The sequence below is a fragment of the Hippocampus bargibanti genome, linkage group LG07 (assembly GCF_051943395.1).
Source record: "Hippocampus bargibanti isolate YZ-2025 linkage group LG07, ASM5194339v1, whole genome shotgun sequence".
Classification (NCBI taxonomy): domain Eukaryota; kingdom Metazoa; phylum Chordata; class Actinopteri; order Syngnathiformes; family Syngnathidae; genus Hippocampus; species Hippocampus bargibanti.
Window position 1 is genome coordinate 5,879,222 of NC_142740.1, and position 15,241 is coordinate 5,894,462.

The 15,241-nt window shown below is 42.9% G+C and overlaps 2 protein-coding genes across 7 annotated transcripts in view; one reads left to right on the forward strand and one right to left on the reverse strand.

Annotated features, from left to right (window-relative positions):
* The window catches only part of LOC148895281 (BMP/retinoic acid-inducible neural-specific protein 3-like), a 59,492-nt gene extending 49,361 nt beyond the window's left edge, over positions 1-10,131 (forward strand). Inside the window, exons 5-9 of one of the 2 annotated variants that reach the window (XM_089001655.1) lie at positions 996-1,101; positions 2,039-2,275; positions 5,989-6,211; positions 7,944-8,286; positions 8,560-10,131. In XM_089001655.1, coding sequence (XP_088857781.1) covers positions 996-1,101; positions 2,039-2,275; positions 5,989-6,211; positions 7,944-8,286; positions 8,560-9,330 — 1,680 coding nt within the window. In that variant the 3' untranslated portion in view covers positions 9,331-10,131. The remainder of the gene's footprint in view (positions 1-995; positions 1,102-2,038; positions 2,276-5,988; positions 6,212-7,943; positions 8,287-8,559) is intronic. The other variant, XM_089001656.1, reaches the window with a different exon arrangement.
* Positions 1-15,241, reverse strand: part of LOC148895280 (protein CFDP2-like) — a 251,007-nt gene that overhangs the window by 62,757 nt on the left and 173,009 nt on the right. The gene's annotated exons all lie outside the window — the stretch shown is intronic.

Below are 15,241 nucleotides of genomic sequence, written 5' to 3' on the forward strand. Positions count from 1 at the left end.
TGTTGTTAAAGCGCTATATCAATCAATATGTATTTGGTCCATATACCCCCATTTCAACCTCAGATAACTCCAGACGCATATAGGAATTCGCTCTTTTTTTCCGATGAAAGAAGAGCATCTAAGGTGGCTTACGCCAAATTGAATGTTTATGACAACAAATATCAGATATATATTTTTTATGCCTCGATTTGCATTCAAAACTGGGTTGTTGAGTATACTGAGTACACCTGAATGCACCACTTGACGCTTTCCATTGTGACGAGGCAGTAAAAGGTAAGTATAACATTTATAAATGTACTGTACAGTAAACAGTCTTGTATACATTACAGGTACACTAATACAGTCATAATAATGGTTATACGAAATAAAAAATGATAAAAATGACACTAAAAGTGATCACATTTATAAATGAAGTGTAAACAGTTTGGTATATAATAGTATTCAATACAAAATTTTGCTTAAAAACAACTGATTGACATCGTATACTATCCTGTTGGGTAAACGTCACGTCGGCCATTTTGAATGGATTTTGACTTACGACCGTTTGACTTACGATCGTTTTGTTGGAACGGAACCCGGTCCTAAGTCGGATGTTACCTGTATTTGATGACAATCAACCTGTTTTACTGAATGGATTTCCACTTACGACCTTTTGACTTACAACCATTTTGTCGGAACGGAACCCGGTCGTAAGTCGGATGTTACCTGTATTTGATGACAATCAACCTGTTTTACTGAATGGATTTCCACTTACAACCTTTTGACTTACAACCATTTTGTCGGAACAGAACCCGCTCATAAGTCGGATGTTACCTGTAATTGATGACGATCTAACCTGTTTTACGTTATTGATCTGTACTTGATGGAAGACTGACATGATGCCAAAAAATAATTATTAATGGGCTCCAAATGGCCAACGTCTTTATTTGAACTCGCTTGTTCAAAGAAAACTGGTCTAATTTTATTTTTTTCTTTCTCCCTTTCTTGTTGCCCAGGTGACTGAAACTCGCACCGGTCCCCTTGGATGCAGTAACTATGACAACCTTGACTCCGTTAGCTCAGTGCTGGTCCAGAGCCCTGAAAACAAGGTCCAGCTGCAAGGTTTGTTTAATTTCCGCACGTTTGTTACTATTAATTACATTTGGTTGATCTTATGTTTTTTTTTTCCTTCTTCTTCACACTGTTGAAAATAATTGTTATTCGGTAAGATGTTTTAATAATAATAATAATATCGACGAAAAGGTTTCTTCAGCCGTCATCTGTACTTCTTTGAAGGTGTCGGACGTTTTGCTTCTTATCCGAGAATCTTCGTCAGCAAACTGATATAAATAATAATACATTTAATTTGTAAGCACCTAGATAGCTATTAGATAGCTAAAAGCCAGCTAGCCAACAGCCAGCCAATAGATAGCTAGCTAACCAGCTAATAGATAGCGATATGTTGTGCATGACAAGGGAAGATATCCGCTCGCGTGTAATAACAATAACAATAATAATAATAATAATGCATTTTTTACAAGCGCCTTTCAGAACTCTCAAGGTCACTTTATAGTCACAGGATCAGTTTTGCTGCGGGTGAGCAGCGGCAGCCACACACCCCAGCGTTCACTCAACCCGGAATAACTCAAATAGATATAGTTAGCTATCTAGCTAATAGATAGCTAGCTAGGTAGCCAGCTAGCTAGTGAGATAGCGAATAGATAGAAAATAGTTCGCTAGCTAGGTAGCCAGCTAGCTAGTTAGATGGCGAATAGATAGCTAGGTAGCCAACTAGCTAGTTAGATATCGAATAGATAGCAAATAGCTAGCGAATAGAAAGCTAGCAAGGTAGCCAGCTAGCTAGTTATATAGTGAATTAGCGAATAGATAGCAAATGGAATATTTTTGCGTAGTTGTGAACCCCCCCCCCCCCCCCCCCGCCGATTTCTCATTCATTCATTGGGGAATCAATGATCTCCGCGTAGTAACTAAACAAGCTAAATTCGGAAAGTGCGACTTAGCACTTGTCGTAACGTAACGCTCAGTTTTTTTTTCGCAGGTCTGCAAATCCTTCTCCCCGAATACTTGCGAAACGGCTTCGTGCGAGCGGCCCTGGGCTACATTGCCTGCGACGGGGAAGGCGACTTTGTCTGCAAGGACGACGACTGCTGGTGCAGTTGCGACGCCAAATTCCCAGAATGCAACTGCCCCTACGACGACCTCCGAGCCATGGAGGAAAGTCTGGACCGGATCGCCCAGTCCTGGACCGGACTTTACAAAGACTTTGAAGAATCAGGTGAGATCCCGCCCCCCTTTCTTACCCTCCTTCCGGGAGGATCGATTCACAGTCCAGGCTTGGTATTCACAGACACGTTGCAGCTATCAATTATTCAGACGAAAAGGGGGACGAAATATGAATTGCTAAGTGCTGCGCCTTCCTTGTCACCGATTCCTCATTCCCTTTGTGAGTCTTTCCTTGTTCTATCGACTCAAAGGGGAACCGCAAGGAGTTCCTGCAATCTGGACAAACACATCCTGGGCAATGATGGGAGGCGGGATTTCATCCCTAGGCCTTCAGTAATGCTACATTGCTCGGCTTTCAGTAATGCTACATCGCTAGGCCTTCAGTAGTGCTACATCGCTAAGCCTTCAGTAGTGCTACATTGCTAGGCGTTCAGTAGTGCTGCATCGCTAGGCCTTCGGTGGTGCTACATCGCTAGGCTTTCGGTAGTGCTACATCGCTAGGCTTTCAGTAGTGCTATATCGCTAGGCTTTCAGTAGTCCCACATGGCTTGGCTTTCAGTAGTGCTACATCGCTAGGCCTTCGGTGGTGCAACATCGCTAGGCTTTCGGTAGTGCTACATCGCTAGGCTTTCAGTAGTGCTATATCGCTAGGCTTTCAGTAGTCCCACATGGCTTGGCTTTCAGTAGTGCTACATCGCTAGGCCTTCGGTAGTGCTACATCGCTAGGCTTTCGGTAGTGCTACATCGCTAGGCTTTCGGTAGTGCTACATCGCTAGGCCTCAGTAGTGCGAGATCTCTAGGCCTTCAGTAGTGCGAGATCTCTAGGCTTTCAGTAGGGCTACATCGCTAGGTCTTCAGTAGTGCTACATCGCTCGGCTTTCAGTAGTGCTACATCGCTCGGCTTTCAGTAGTGCTACATTAGTAGGCCTTCATTAGTGCTACATCGCGAAGCCTTCAGTAGTGCTACATCGCGAGGCCTTCAGTAGTGCTACATTGCTAGGTCTTCAGTAGTACTACATCGCTCGGCTTTCAGTAGTGCTAAATCGCTAGGCTTTACGTAGTGCTACATTGGTAGGCCTTCAGTTATGCTACATCGCTAGGCCTCCAGTAGTGCTACATCGCTAGGACTTCAGTAGTGCTACATCGTTAGGTCTTCATTAGTGCGACATCGCTAGGCTGTCAGTAGTGCGACATCGCTAGGCCTTCAGTAGTGCCACATTGCTAGGCTTTCAGTAGTGCAACATCGCTAGGCCTTCAGTAGTGCCACATCGCTAAGCTTTCAGTAGTGCCACATCGCTAGGCCTTCAGTAGTTCCACAACGCTAGGCCTTCAGTAGTGCTACATCGTTGGGCCTTCAGTAGTGCTACATCACTACGACTTCAGTAGTGCTACATCGCTAGGCCTTCAGTAGTGCTACGTCTGAATCACTCCACAGCTGCAAGTGTGGTGTGACATTGCTACCATCACAAAGGTAAATAAAACAACGTTATTATACAGTAGTTTATTTATTTCATTACAATCCAATAGCACATTTATTATACATAAAATAAGATATATTTTGTGTACTTTTAAGACTTATTTCATAGAAAATTATGTTCTATGGGGACCTGGTAACGGATTATTCTCATTTTAATGGTTTCTTATTGGAAATAAATGTTTGGCAGATCATCCATTGTTTATTTCATTACAATACAATAGCAAATTTATTATACATAAAATATTTTGTGTAGTTTTAAGGCTTATTTAGGTGAAAATTATGTTTTATGGGGACCTGGGAATTGATTATTCTCATTTTAATGGTTTCTTATGGGAAATAAATGTTTGGCAGACGAACCTTTCGCCTTACTCACTTTCTGGGAACCAATTAAGTAAGCTGATGTCTCACCGTAGAGCAAAGAAACACTTGAATGAAGGCGATTAGCATTGGTCATCATGCTGAGACGATTCTGCCGCAAAATCAAATGGATGCTGCCGTTTTTGTTTTGTTTTTTTTTGTTTTTGTTTTTTTTTTCGGGGGGGGGGGGGGGGGGGGGGGGGTAACCGCTCACCGGAAATCTCCCGCTTGAGCGCAATGACTTTCAAATTTGAGGGTTTTTCATCGGCAGGTGGAAAGCAAAGCCTGGAGGCGCATGCCCGGAATCCAAAACATTCAAGGTGTCGTGTCCTTCAGCAGAGGATCTCACTCATTTCCATAACGTGACAGCTTATCAGCAGCAACAGGCCACGACGATAGCGCGCTAGCCGCTAATAACAGCGGGCAAAAAAAATGTTTGGGCCAAAAACTTTGCTTTCATCAGCTTATTTGGTAGTGGTGGTGATGGAAGGGGGGGGGAGGCAAAAAATTCTGATCATGTTTATGTTATAAAGATAAGAAAATTTGATTGATCTAGCAAAGGAGATATTATCAATTTACATCAGCAAAAAATGATAAAAGGAAGATGAACAAAAGGTCGGAGAAATACAGTCAAATCTGGGTTTTCAACCATAATCGGTTCCAGAAACCTGTTTGACAACCGATTTGGTCAACAAACAAAACAAAACATTTCCCATTATAATCAATGTAATCAATATCAGTTTTTTTATTGTGATTGAACAATACAAAGACGTCGACTAAATTTTTGGTCGAAAACCCAATTGGTCGAGAATCGAGAAGTTCGAAAACTGAGATTTGACGATACAGTGAAACTAGGGTTTTTGACCATAATCTGTTCCAGAAACCTGTTAGAAAACCTTCTTTTCCTTTTGGCTTTTTCCTTCAGGGGAATTGGTGGAGAATTGAGAAGTTCGAAACCCGAGATTTGACTCTACTGTCAGACCAGGGTTTTTGACCATAATCCGTTCCAAAAACTTGGTTGAAAACCGATTTGGTGGAAAACCGAGAAATTTCCCATTATAATCAATGTCATCAATATCTACATTTTTATTTTGAGATTCAACACTACAAACATGTCGACTCACAATGAAATTTTTTTGGTTCAAAACCTAATCGGTCGAGAATCGAGAAGTTCAAAAACTGAGATTTGACTGTACAGTCAAACCAAGGTTTTTGACCATAATCCGTTCCAGAAACCTGTTAGAAAACCTTTTCTTTTCCTTGTGGCTTTTTCCTTCAGGGGAATTGGTGGAGAATCGAGAAGTTCGAAACCAGAGATTTGACTCTACAGTCAAACCAGGGTTTTTGACCATAATCCGTTCCAAAAACTTGGTTGAAAACCGATTTGGTGGAAAACCGAAAATTTTCCCATTATAATCAATGTCATCAATATCTACATTTTTAATATTGTGATTGAAAAGTACAAACATGTCGACTCACAATGGAAAATTTTTGGTTGAGACCCAAATTGCATATACTTAATAATAATATATAATATTAGCATATTTGACAATAAAGCTGACGTTGACTTTGAAATTGGTCGAGAATCGGGAAGTTCGAATACTGAGATTTGACTGTACAGTCCAACTAAGGTGTTTGACCATAATCCATTCCAGAAATGTTACACTTGGCTAATGCGTCGGTCACAATGAGACGCGACACCAGGAAGTGACATTAAAGGAAGTGGAGAATAGTCCAGTGGTGCATTCAGGTGCACCCATTTTCAGTTGTAAACTGGCATCAAAAACCTGAAATTTTTGATCAAAAACCGAATTGGTCGAGAACCGAGACATTCGAAAACCCAGTTTGGACTTTCAATCCAAATAGTCAAAGCATCTCCGAATTTTACGTCAGTTTCCCCGATCGCCATAACATGTTATCTGTGGTTGCAGAAGAATTCAAAGCCTTCTACGCAACGCTACCCCAAACGCATTTCCTGAACGTATCCGCCATCCGACACTTGTGGTCCCTGGACGCTTTGCTCCACGGGCGCTACGAGCAGCTGGAGGGGAACGCTGGCGCCGTGGCCAAGCGTGCCGAGAGAGTCGTCTTCAAGCTTTTCGGTTTAAGTAAAAGATGTCGCCGGCAGCCACAAGTTCGCTTGCCGAGAGAGAGGTGAGCCAAATCTCAAAATCCTTCCCCCGTCTGCGTTATGGGAGGCCATTTGGGCCAGATCTGGGTAATATCTGGCCCAGGTATGGGTCATATCGGCCCATGTATGGGACATATCTGTCTCAAATCTGGGTCATATCTGGCCACAATCTGGGTCGTATCTGGCCCATGTATGGGTCATATCCGACCCAGGTATGGCTCATATCAGGCCCGGGTATGGGTCATATCTGGCCCAGGTATGAGTCATATCTGGCCCAGGTATGAGTCATATCTGGCCCAGGTATGGGTTATATCTGGCCCAGGTATGGGTTATATCTGGCCCAGGTATGGGTCATATCTGGGCTAGGTACGGGTCATACCTGCCCCGGGTAAGGGTTATACCTGCCCCGGGTATGGGTCATATCTGGCTCAGATATGGGTCATGACTGGCCCAGGTATGGGTCATATCTGGCCCAGGTATGGTCGTATCTGGCCTCGGCATGGGACGTGTCTGGCCCAAATCCGGGACATATTTGGCCCGGATCTGGGCCAGATTTTCGCCAGATCTGGGTCATATCTGTGCCATATCTGGAGCTCAGAGAACGCGCACAGTGGTGAAGGGCGACAAAAAATGTCTCACTTCATCATTTGGCATTCACGTTCAATTCCCACCGCCGTGCAAAAGTGGCTTAAGAAGAGCGACGCTACGCAACGCGCAAACATCTGAGGATTAACATACATTTGATTTCGGCAAGCGAGTCCCGTCTGATCTTCAAAGTGAAACAAAATGTGAAAGGAAGAGATTGAAAAAGAAAGAAAGAGGAAAAAAGGCAGCGGTTGCCACGCGTTTCCGCCTCTGTTAGAGGCGGCGAGGATCCAAGGCACAAAATATGTCAGGAGACGGCGTGCGAAAAATCACACGCCCGCCGCGTTCGCCGTCACAAATGAAAAAAAATAACACGCACAATCACTCCCCATGTGTAGTCGGCATGTTGTCGCCGTAGTCTAAATGCTAACTTTTAGGCCAAATGCTAACCTTTAGTCCAGGTTCTCGCCTGCACTCAAACGGACAGGTCATATGGGTCACATGACGGAAGAAAAAAAAAATCATGGGATCTTCAGGCTGGTTTGTTTGACAAAAACTGCCAAATGAAGCTCTTGAAATACAACGGGCCAGATCTGGCCCGGATCTGGCCCAGATATAACCGATATATGTCCAGGTATGAGTCAGATATGGCCAGATGTGGCCTGGATTAGGCCCAGATCTGACCAATATATGGCCCACATATGACCCAGATCTGGTACGATATGGTCCAGATCTGAGTCAAATATGGCACGGATCCAGGCCAAATATGTCCTGGATTTAGGGCAGATATGTTCCCTACCTGGGCCAGTTATGACCTAGATTTTGGCTAGATATGACTCCGATCTGGGCCACATATGGGGCAGATCAGGCTCAGATCTGGGCCACGGGTCTTGGGAAAGGCTCTCCCCCCCTTCTATTTAATCAAAAGCAGCACTATTGATATGGCCCGGAGTTAGGCCAGTTATGACCCAGATCTGGGGCAGATCTCACTCAGATCTGGGCCACGGGGCTTGGGAAAGGCTCATTCCCCTCCCTCTTCTTTTTAAATCAAAAGCAGCGCCATTTCTGCGCTTTGGCTAGAAGCTGTTATTCCTGCGCCGAGCATGTCCCGACTACAAAAGCAGAAGGATAAAGTGCGTCCTTTGTTACTACCCCCCCCTCTCGCCGCAGGTCTCAGTCCTACTGGCTGAGTCGCCTGCAGTCCCTCCTGTATTGTTCTGAGAACAACCAGCTGGGCGCGTTCTCCGAGGAGCTCCACAGCTGCAGCTGTCAATACCGACACATCCCCTGCCAGCTCCCCCCGCCCTGCGTGGTCGGCGAAGGCTCCGCTTGCGCCGAGTGTGCGCCAGACAACCGCACCCGGTGCGGGGGCTGCAACCATGGTTTCGCGCTCGTACAGGGCGCCTGTAAACCCATGGTGGCGGATTCTATCGAAAACTACCTGGGCTTTGAGACGGACCTTCAAGATTTGGAACTGGGCTACCTTCTCCAGAGAGCTGATCGTCGGCTAGAGGTATTTTGGGCATTGTTCGCCGGGGCCGTCACTTGGACATTGGACTTATGACTAGGGCAGAGGTTCTTGACCTGGCTTCCATCGAACCCTAGGGGTTAATAGGCACAGTCATTGGAAGAATGAGCGTATGAAACTGGTGGCATTCGGTGCCTCCAACAAGATTAAGAACCACTGGACTGTCTTTAGAAGTCTGAAGCGGGCCCACCTGGACCCGGTTTCGGTTGACGTCCCGCGAGGATTTGCGTTTCTCATGTGGTTTCTTCTCCTTCTCAGGTTCACGCCATTTTTATCAGCAACGACATGCGTCTGAACAGCTGGTTCGACCCGTCGTGGCGAAAGAGGATGCTCCTGACACTGAAGAGTAACAAGTACAAATCCAACCTGGTCCACATGCTGCTGGGAATCTCTCTTCAGGTTTGCCTGACAAAGAACAGCAGCTTGGAACCCGCCCTGACCCTCTACATCAACCCCTTTGGCGGGAGCCATTCCGAAAGCTGGTCCGTTCCCGCCGACGACAAGCACTTTCCCGATTGGCGGGCCACCAAACTGGACCTGCCCTTCGAGTGTTACAACTGGACGCTGACGCTGGGTAACAAGTGGAAGACCTTCTTCGAAACTATCCACGTGTACCTGCGAAGTCGGATAACCACGTCCAACGGAGCCAACGACACCGTGTACTATGAGCCGCTGGAGGTGACGGATCCGGCACGCAATCTGGGCTATATGAAAATCAATGCCGTCCAAGTCTTTGGCTACAGTATGCACTTTGACCCGGAGGCCATACGGGACTTGATCCTGCAACTCGACTACCCTTACACCCAAGGATCCCGGGACACGGCGATGCTTCAGCTGTTGGAAATACGCGACCGGGTCAACCGGCTTTCGCCGCAAGGCCAACCCAGATTGGACTTGTTCGCCTGCCTTCTCCGGCACCGACTGAAAGTGACTGCTGGCGAGGTCGCCCGCATCCACGCCTCCCTGGAGGCTTTCGGCGCCCGTCTGCCCAATTTCGCGGACTATGAAACGACCAAGCTTTGTAGTTAACGCCCACCTGGCGCTCGCCGTCACAACGCCACGAAGCGGACTTTCCCGCGCTCGCCACCCGCGATGCGTTTCTGGACTGGGTAGCATGAGGTCTCCGAAAAACCACTTTGGAGACTCCAGTTTATGAATGTATCAAAATAATCGGTGAATCAGTGATGGAACGCACCGAGTAGAGTACCGTGACCTACGGTAGAAATTCTAATTGGGGAAAAGGAAGCGTTCTATTCGGGACTGCTGATAGCATCCATCTCAGTGAACGGAAAGAACTCGGGTCCTGCTAAAATGTGGCGGTGTGTTTGTTTAGACTATTTTTTATATGTCCCTTTGCTTCAGTCAGGGCGCCCCCTTGCCACAAACACCAGAATGCAGAGGTGTCCATATTTTGGAGATAAATTGATATTAAAAAAAACAGATAACAGAATCCAGGTGGTGGACTTGTTTTTTTTTTACAGTGATACCTCTGTTTACGAACCCCTTGGCTTACCAACCTTTCGTTATACGAACGTTAAATTTATGAAAATTTTACCTTGGCATATGAACTGTTTTTCGGGATACACACGGAGCGCCACAATGAGTGATGCGTCGTTCGCGAACGAGCCCGTTTTCCTAACAAGAAAATGGTAGCCGACTGATTTTTGTCCTCTATTCCGAGCCCCCAGTCCCTACAGGTTTGTTGTGTTTTTTTTCTAGGACAGCCGCACTGCTCGGCAGCCATTTTGAGGTAGAGACGCCATTTTGGCGGGGTGATGGCGGAGCTAACACTTTACATGAAAAAAATGATTGGATTGCTATCAAACGCGAACAGGTAGAGCGGACGGATCGGCGGTGAGAAATTGCTAATGCTAAATGTAGTTTGGCTATGCGTTCGTTTATGGGGCATCACATTTTAAATAGCTCCCAGAGTGCCGCAATCTATTCATTATTTCTTTCTCCCTTCCTCTTTTTCCTTCTTTCTTTCTTTCTTTCTTTATCTAGTAATCTATTTATTTATTTATTCATTTGTCTATATATTTATGGGTCTATGTATTTATTATTATTTTTTTTTGTCCATTTACGTGTCTATTATTGTATATATTTATTCATTCATTTGTGTATTTATTAATCAATTTATTTTCTTAACTATTCATTTGTCTATTTATTTATTTGGCTATTTCATTTTTTATTTGTCTATTTATTTTGTATTATTTTATTTGTCTATTTATTGGCCTATTTGTTTATTTATCCGTTTATTCATTTGTCTCTATTTGACTATTTTTTTTGTCCATTTATTCGTCTATTATTGTATTTATTTATTCATTCACTTGTGTATTTATTCATCTATTTATTTATTCATTTGTCTATTTATTCATCTATTTATGTTCTTATTTATGCATTTGTCTATTTATTTATTTGTCTATTTCATTCTTTATTCGTCTATATATTTTTTACTATTTTGTCTATTTATTGGCCTATTTATTTATCTATCAGCTTGCTGTCTTTGGTGGCTTTTTGGAGGCGTCGCTCCACGCGGCATCCATTATCGTCTGCAAGTGGAAGGCAAAAAAAAAAATGTTTTAATGACAAGAGTTCTGCCCTTTTAAAGTCCGCCAGTAAAAAGGCGTTTTCAAGACTGAAAAGAATCCTCCATTTGCAACAAATCCACTTGATGTTCTGCTAGCATTTTACTTGTTATGTGGCATTCCATTTGTATGCTTTCAATAGTGTCAAGGTTGTCGTTTTTTTTTTTTTTTTTTAATTGGCTGACAGTAAGAGTGACAAGTTTGTAGGACGTTGATGAAAAAACATGCGAATAAATCATGTCTAGCAAATACACGAAAACCTCAGTTTACCAATGCTTTAGCTCACGAACTGTTTGCCTTTATGAACATTACATTCGTGAGAATATAACCTTGGCATACAAACTGTTTTTTTTTCGGGCAAACAAACCAAACCACACGGCGCCACGGTGGCTGGCGGACTAGTTTTCGTCACCCCCTTTCTTTGAGTAGAGATGTGGTTTGTTATCAAGTGGAGTACTTTTACGATTAAAGGACAACCGACACCTCCGGCCAGGTTGCGTCCATAATTTGTAAAATGACTTCAAATGACTTACTGAGCGCATTTTACAAAGATTCCAGCGCATATAGCTAGATTTTACCTTTTAAGACCCGCGCTGAATAGTCAGGAAGTCTTGTTTTCGAGTTGATGACGATGCCCTAAGTGACGTCATGGAAGGAACGCCCCTGACACACAGAAAGCGACACACAATGCATTTTGGGTACTTTTTTTCATCTGAGAACACAATGTTGATGGCAAAACTAGAAGAAAAACTACATAAAGAACTCAATGGTGAATCGTTGTGTGTTGCACCAAGACTACTATTTGATACTAGTTGACACAAATTACCAGTGGACAAATCATTTCCAACGGAGCTTGTGTGCCATCTTGTGCATTTTCTGGGCGCTACATTGGAGTCCAGACGGCTCCAATTGGACTTCTTGAATCGATTGCAAACATTTATGCTTTCCCCTTCAAAACTATTTGAATCATATTCATAACTGGATGAGTAACAAGAAAGCATCTTATCCCAATCTGAACTGTCTGAAGCCATTGTTTTGATTCTGGAGCAGGGCAGTTTGTGAAGGAGTATCCTGGCGTGACATCATGAACATGGGGGCAAGACTTTCTGAATCTACCAGTTACAAGCTCATTTTGTGGCAGTTTTGGGACAGTTGAAGTCATTTTTATTGGTGTTTTGCATTTGACTAAAATATCAGCCTGCGTGTTTTGGGTATTTTAAATGCTATAAAACATTTTTCTAATGTCAGTTAGGCAACAAAAAATGGTTTCGGTGGTGCTTTAAGGGACGGAAAAAGACCCCACCACAGGCTCGTGTTAAGCCGAAGAGGACACAAAAGAAAATGAGGGTCAAGCAGAAGGAGATCTTCGAAAAACACCAACGAGGTGTGCGTTTGTGTGACTTAGCGTCTCACCACCAGTACGCTAAGTCTACCATTGCTACGTGTGATTCAGGGTGTTTCTGTGTTGTCTAAGCAACGGTCTCAGGCAAAACTTCTGTTGATTTGGATTAATGAAAAACAGCTAGCAGGGGACAGTGTGAGTGATGGTATTATCGCCAAAAAAGCACGGCAACTTCACTCGGATATCATCAAGAGGCAACTACATAGACGACCATCACAACGGTCAATAAAACGACTTTAATATACAGTACAGTTTATTTCTTTCAATACAATACAACAGGACATTTATCTATCTATTGTCTATCTAGCTGGCTAGCTAGCGATCAAGCTACCTATCTATTAGCTAAATAGAAATCTAGCTACTTATGTATTAGCTAAATAGCTGTCTAGCTAATTTGTAACAGATAATAAGGAGACAGAATGAATGAACTTAACACAACGAGCCATCTAGGTAGCTATCTATTACCCAGCTACCTTTTTATCTATTTGAGTTACATCCGGGTTGAGTGATTATGAGCTAACTATTAGCTATCTAGCTTTCTATTATTTGAGTTACTTCCGGGTTGGTTGATTGATTATTAACTCACTCTTAGGTAGCTAGCTTTTTATTTATTTGAGTTACTTACGGGTTGAGTGAGCGCTGGCGCGTGTGGCTGCCGCTGCTCACCCACAGAAAAAAAAAAAACTTATCCGGTGACTGTAAAGTGACCTTGAGTTTTGAAAGGCGCTTAGAAATGAAATGGATTATTATTATTATATCATAAAACTTTCAGGAAAAGCGTCCAAAGATTCATTCATTCAGAAAAATGAGCACATGAAAATAACATATTCAATCGTTTTTAGTGACAAAAACCAAAAGGAACATAAAATGAGCCTAATTAAAAATATCTATTCACAGTGTTAATGAAAATGAACGCACATTTTGATAGTTTTAGTGTAAAGGGTCCTTGACAGTCAAAAATGACGTATTATTATTATTATTACTATTATTATTATTTAGTTCCAACGTGAAAAATAACCTTGGTTGTGGCATTCATTGTTTTTCAGTGCCCAAAACAAACTTAACAGAAAATAAATGTGATTGAAAATATTTATTGTGTTAAGGAAATTGAACTGATAGTTTTTTAAATCCTACGTTGATTGTGTGCGTCCGAGGACGCAGGGCCGTTAGCATTAGCATCGTTACCATCTACTGGACGCTCGTGTTCACGCACCTTCATGGTAAAATGAAAAAAAAAAACGATCTCAATCGTCACTCATACTGAATATCAATTGCTCGCTAGTCATATTTCAACAATTTAATAGATTTGGAGGACTTTGGAACGTATTTTACTTACGTGGGGTAAAGGAGAGGCACACCTTGAGCAGTTGTTGTCATCTGAGAAGGAGACTTTCTAGTTCGTCGGCCATTAAACGCCAAACTCTATGCTGAAATTGCCACTGAGCCTCCTAGTGGATGGCTGTGGAAGATCTACACGGAGGCTCCTGAAAAAGTATGAATTTAAATTCGGGAAAATAAAAAAAATAAATAAGGCAGGGATCTCTGTTTTTATCTGTTGTATGCTCCCAATTCAGCTTGTAAATAAAACGTTTTTTTTTCAGCTTTCCTATTTAAACTCCCTACACAACCATTATACAGTGTAGTGATGGGAATTCCGTCTCTTTCCAGAGAGTAGGTTCTTTTGGCTCGGCTCACTAAAAAGATCCGGCTGTTTTGACTCTCAAATAGCTCCTCATTTTTTTTTTTTTTTTGTTGCTTAAATTAACTAACTACCAAAAATCATGTAAACTTATGTGAAAAACGAATTACTCATGTAAAGAAATACACAATATCAAATATTTTTATTTACATGGCTTGATTTCTATGTGCACAGAGTTAGCGGATGCTAACTTTTACTACCCCCGTGGTTACTCTGGTCTGATGATCAGCTGTCACTAATTAGCTTTTCATATTAATAATGCTATCATACCAACTATTAAAAAATATCATAATTGAATAATAATAACAGCATAGTGTGATAACATTTGTTCCACCTGTCTACCTTAATCCTCCCCCCGCCCTTCTGCTCACTGCTGCGTATGTCTGGAATTCTCCCCTCCTTCCTCTACCACGGATATTATCCAATCACGTGTGGCTTTAACCGAAGACTAGGGGCGGGGAATAGAGGCCAAAAAAACTGGCTCCCGTTTGCGGCTCCTTTTAGGAACTGGCTCTCTTCGTTCACTTCAGAGATCCGCCTCTAAGAACCGGCTCGTTCGCGAACGACACATCACTAATACAGTGGTAGCTCATGGTGGAATGTGCACGTCTGCTACAAGATAAATGTTGAAAGCTAACACCAATCTGTAGCATCCATTTATTGTCTCCCATCTCCTGTCTCACGTCAATCCGCTTCAATTCGAAGCCGCGACCGTTCCACATAAGCCATGGGGGGGGGGGGCGCAAGCATTTAGCTAGCTAGCAAATAGATAGCAAATAAATAGTCCTTAGATCGCCAGATCGACAGTTTACAGCCAGTCAGCTAGACAGCTAATAGCTCACTAGCTAGCTAATGGATAGCAAATAGCGAATAGATATAGCTGTCTGGCTAGCTAACTAAATATTAGCTATCTGTTAGCTAGCTAGCTTTTTATCTGAGTTACTTACGGGTTGAGTGAATGCTGGTGTGTGTGGCTGCCACTGCTCACCCGCAGGAACACTGATCCTGTGACAGTAAAGTGACCTTGAGAGTTTTGAAAGGCGCTTATAAATCAAAGGGATTATTATTATACCTCATCTTACGAACTTATTGGTTCCCAGAAAGTGTTTGTAAAGTGAAAAGGTTTTCTTCCAAACATTTATTTCCCATAAGAAACCATTAAAAATGAGAATAATCCGTTCGCAGGTCCCCATAAAAAATAATGTTCTACTAAATAAGCCTTAAAACTACACAAAATATACCTTATTTCAT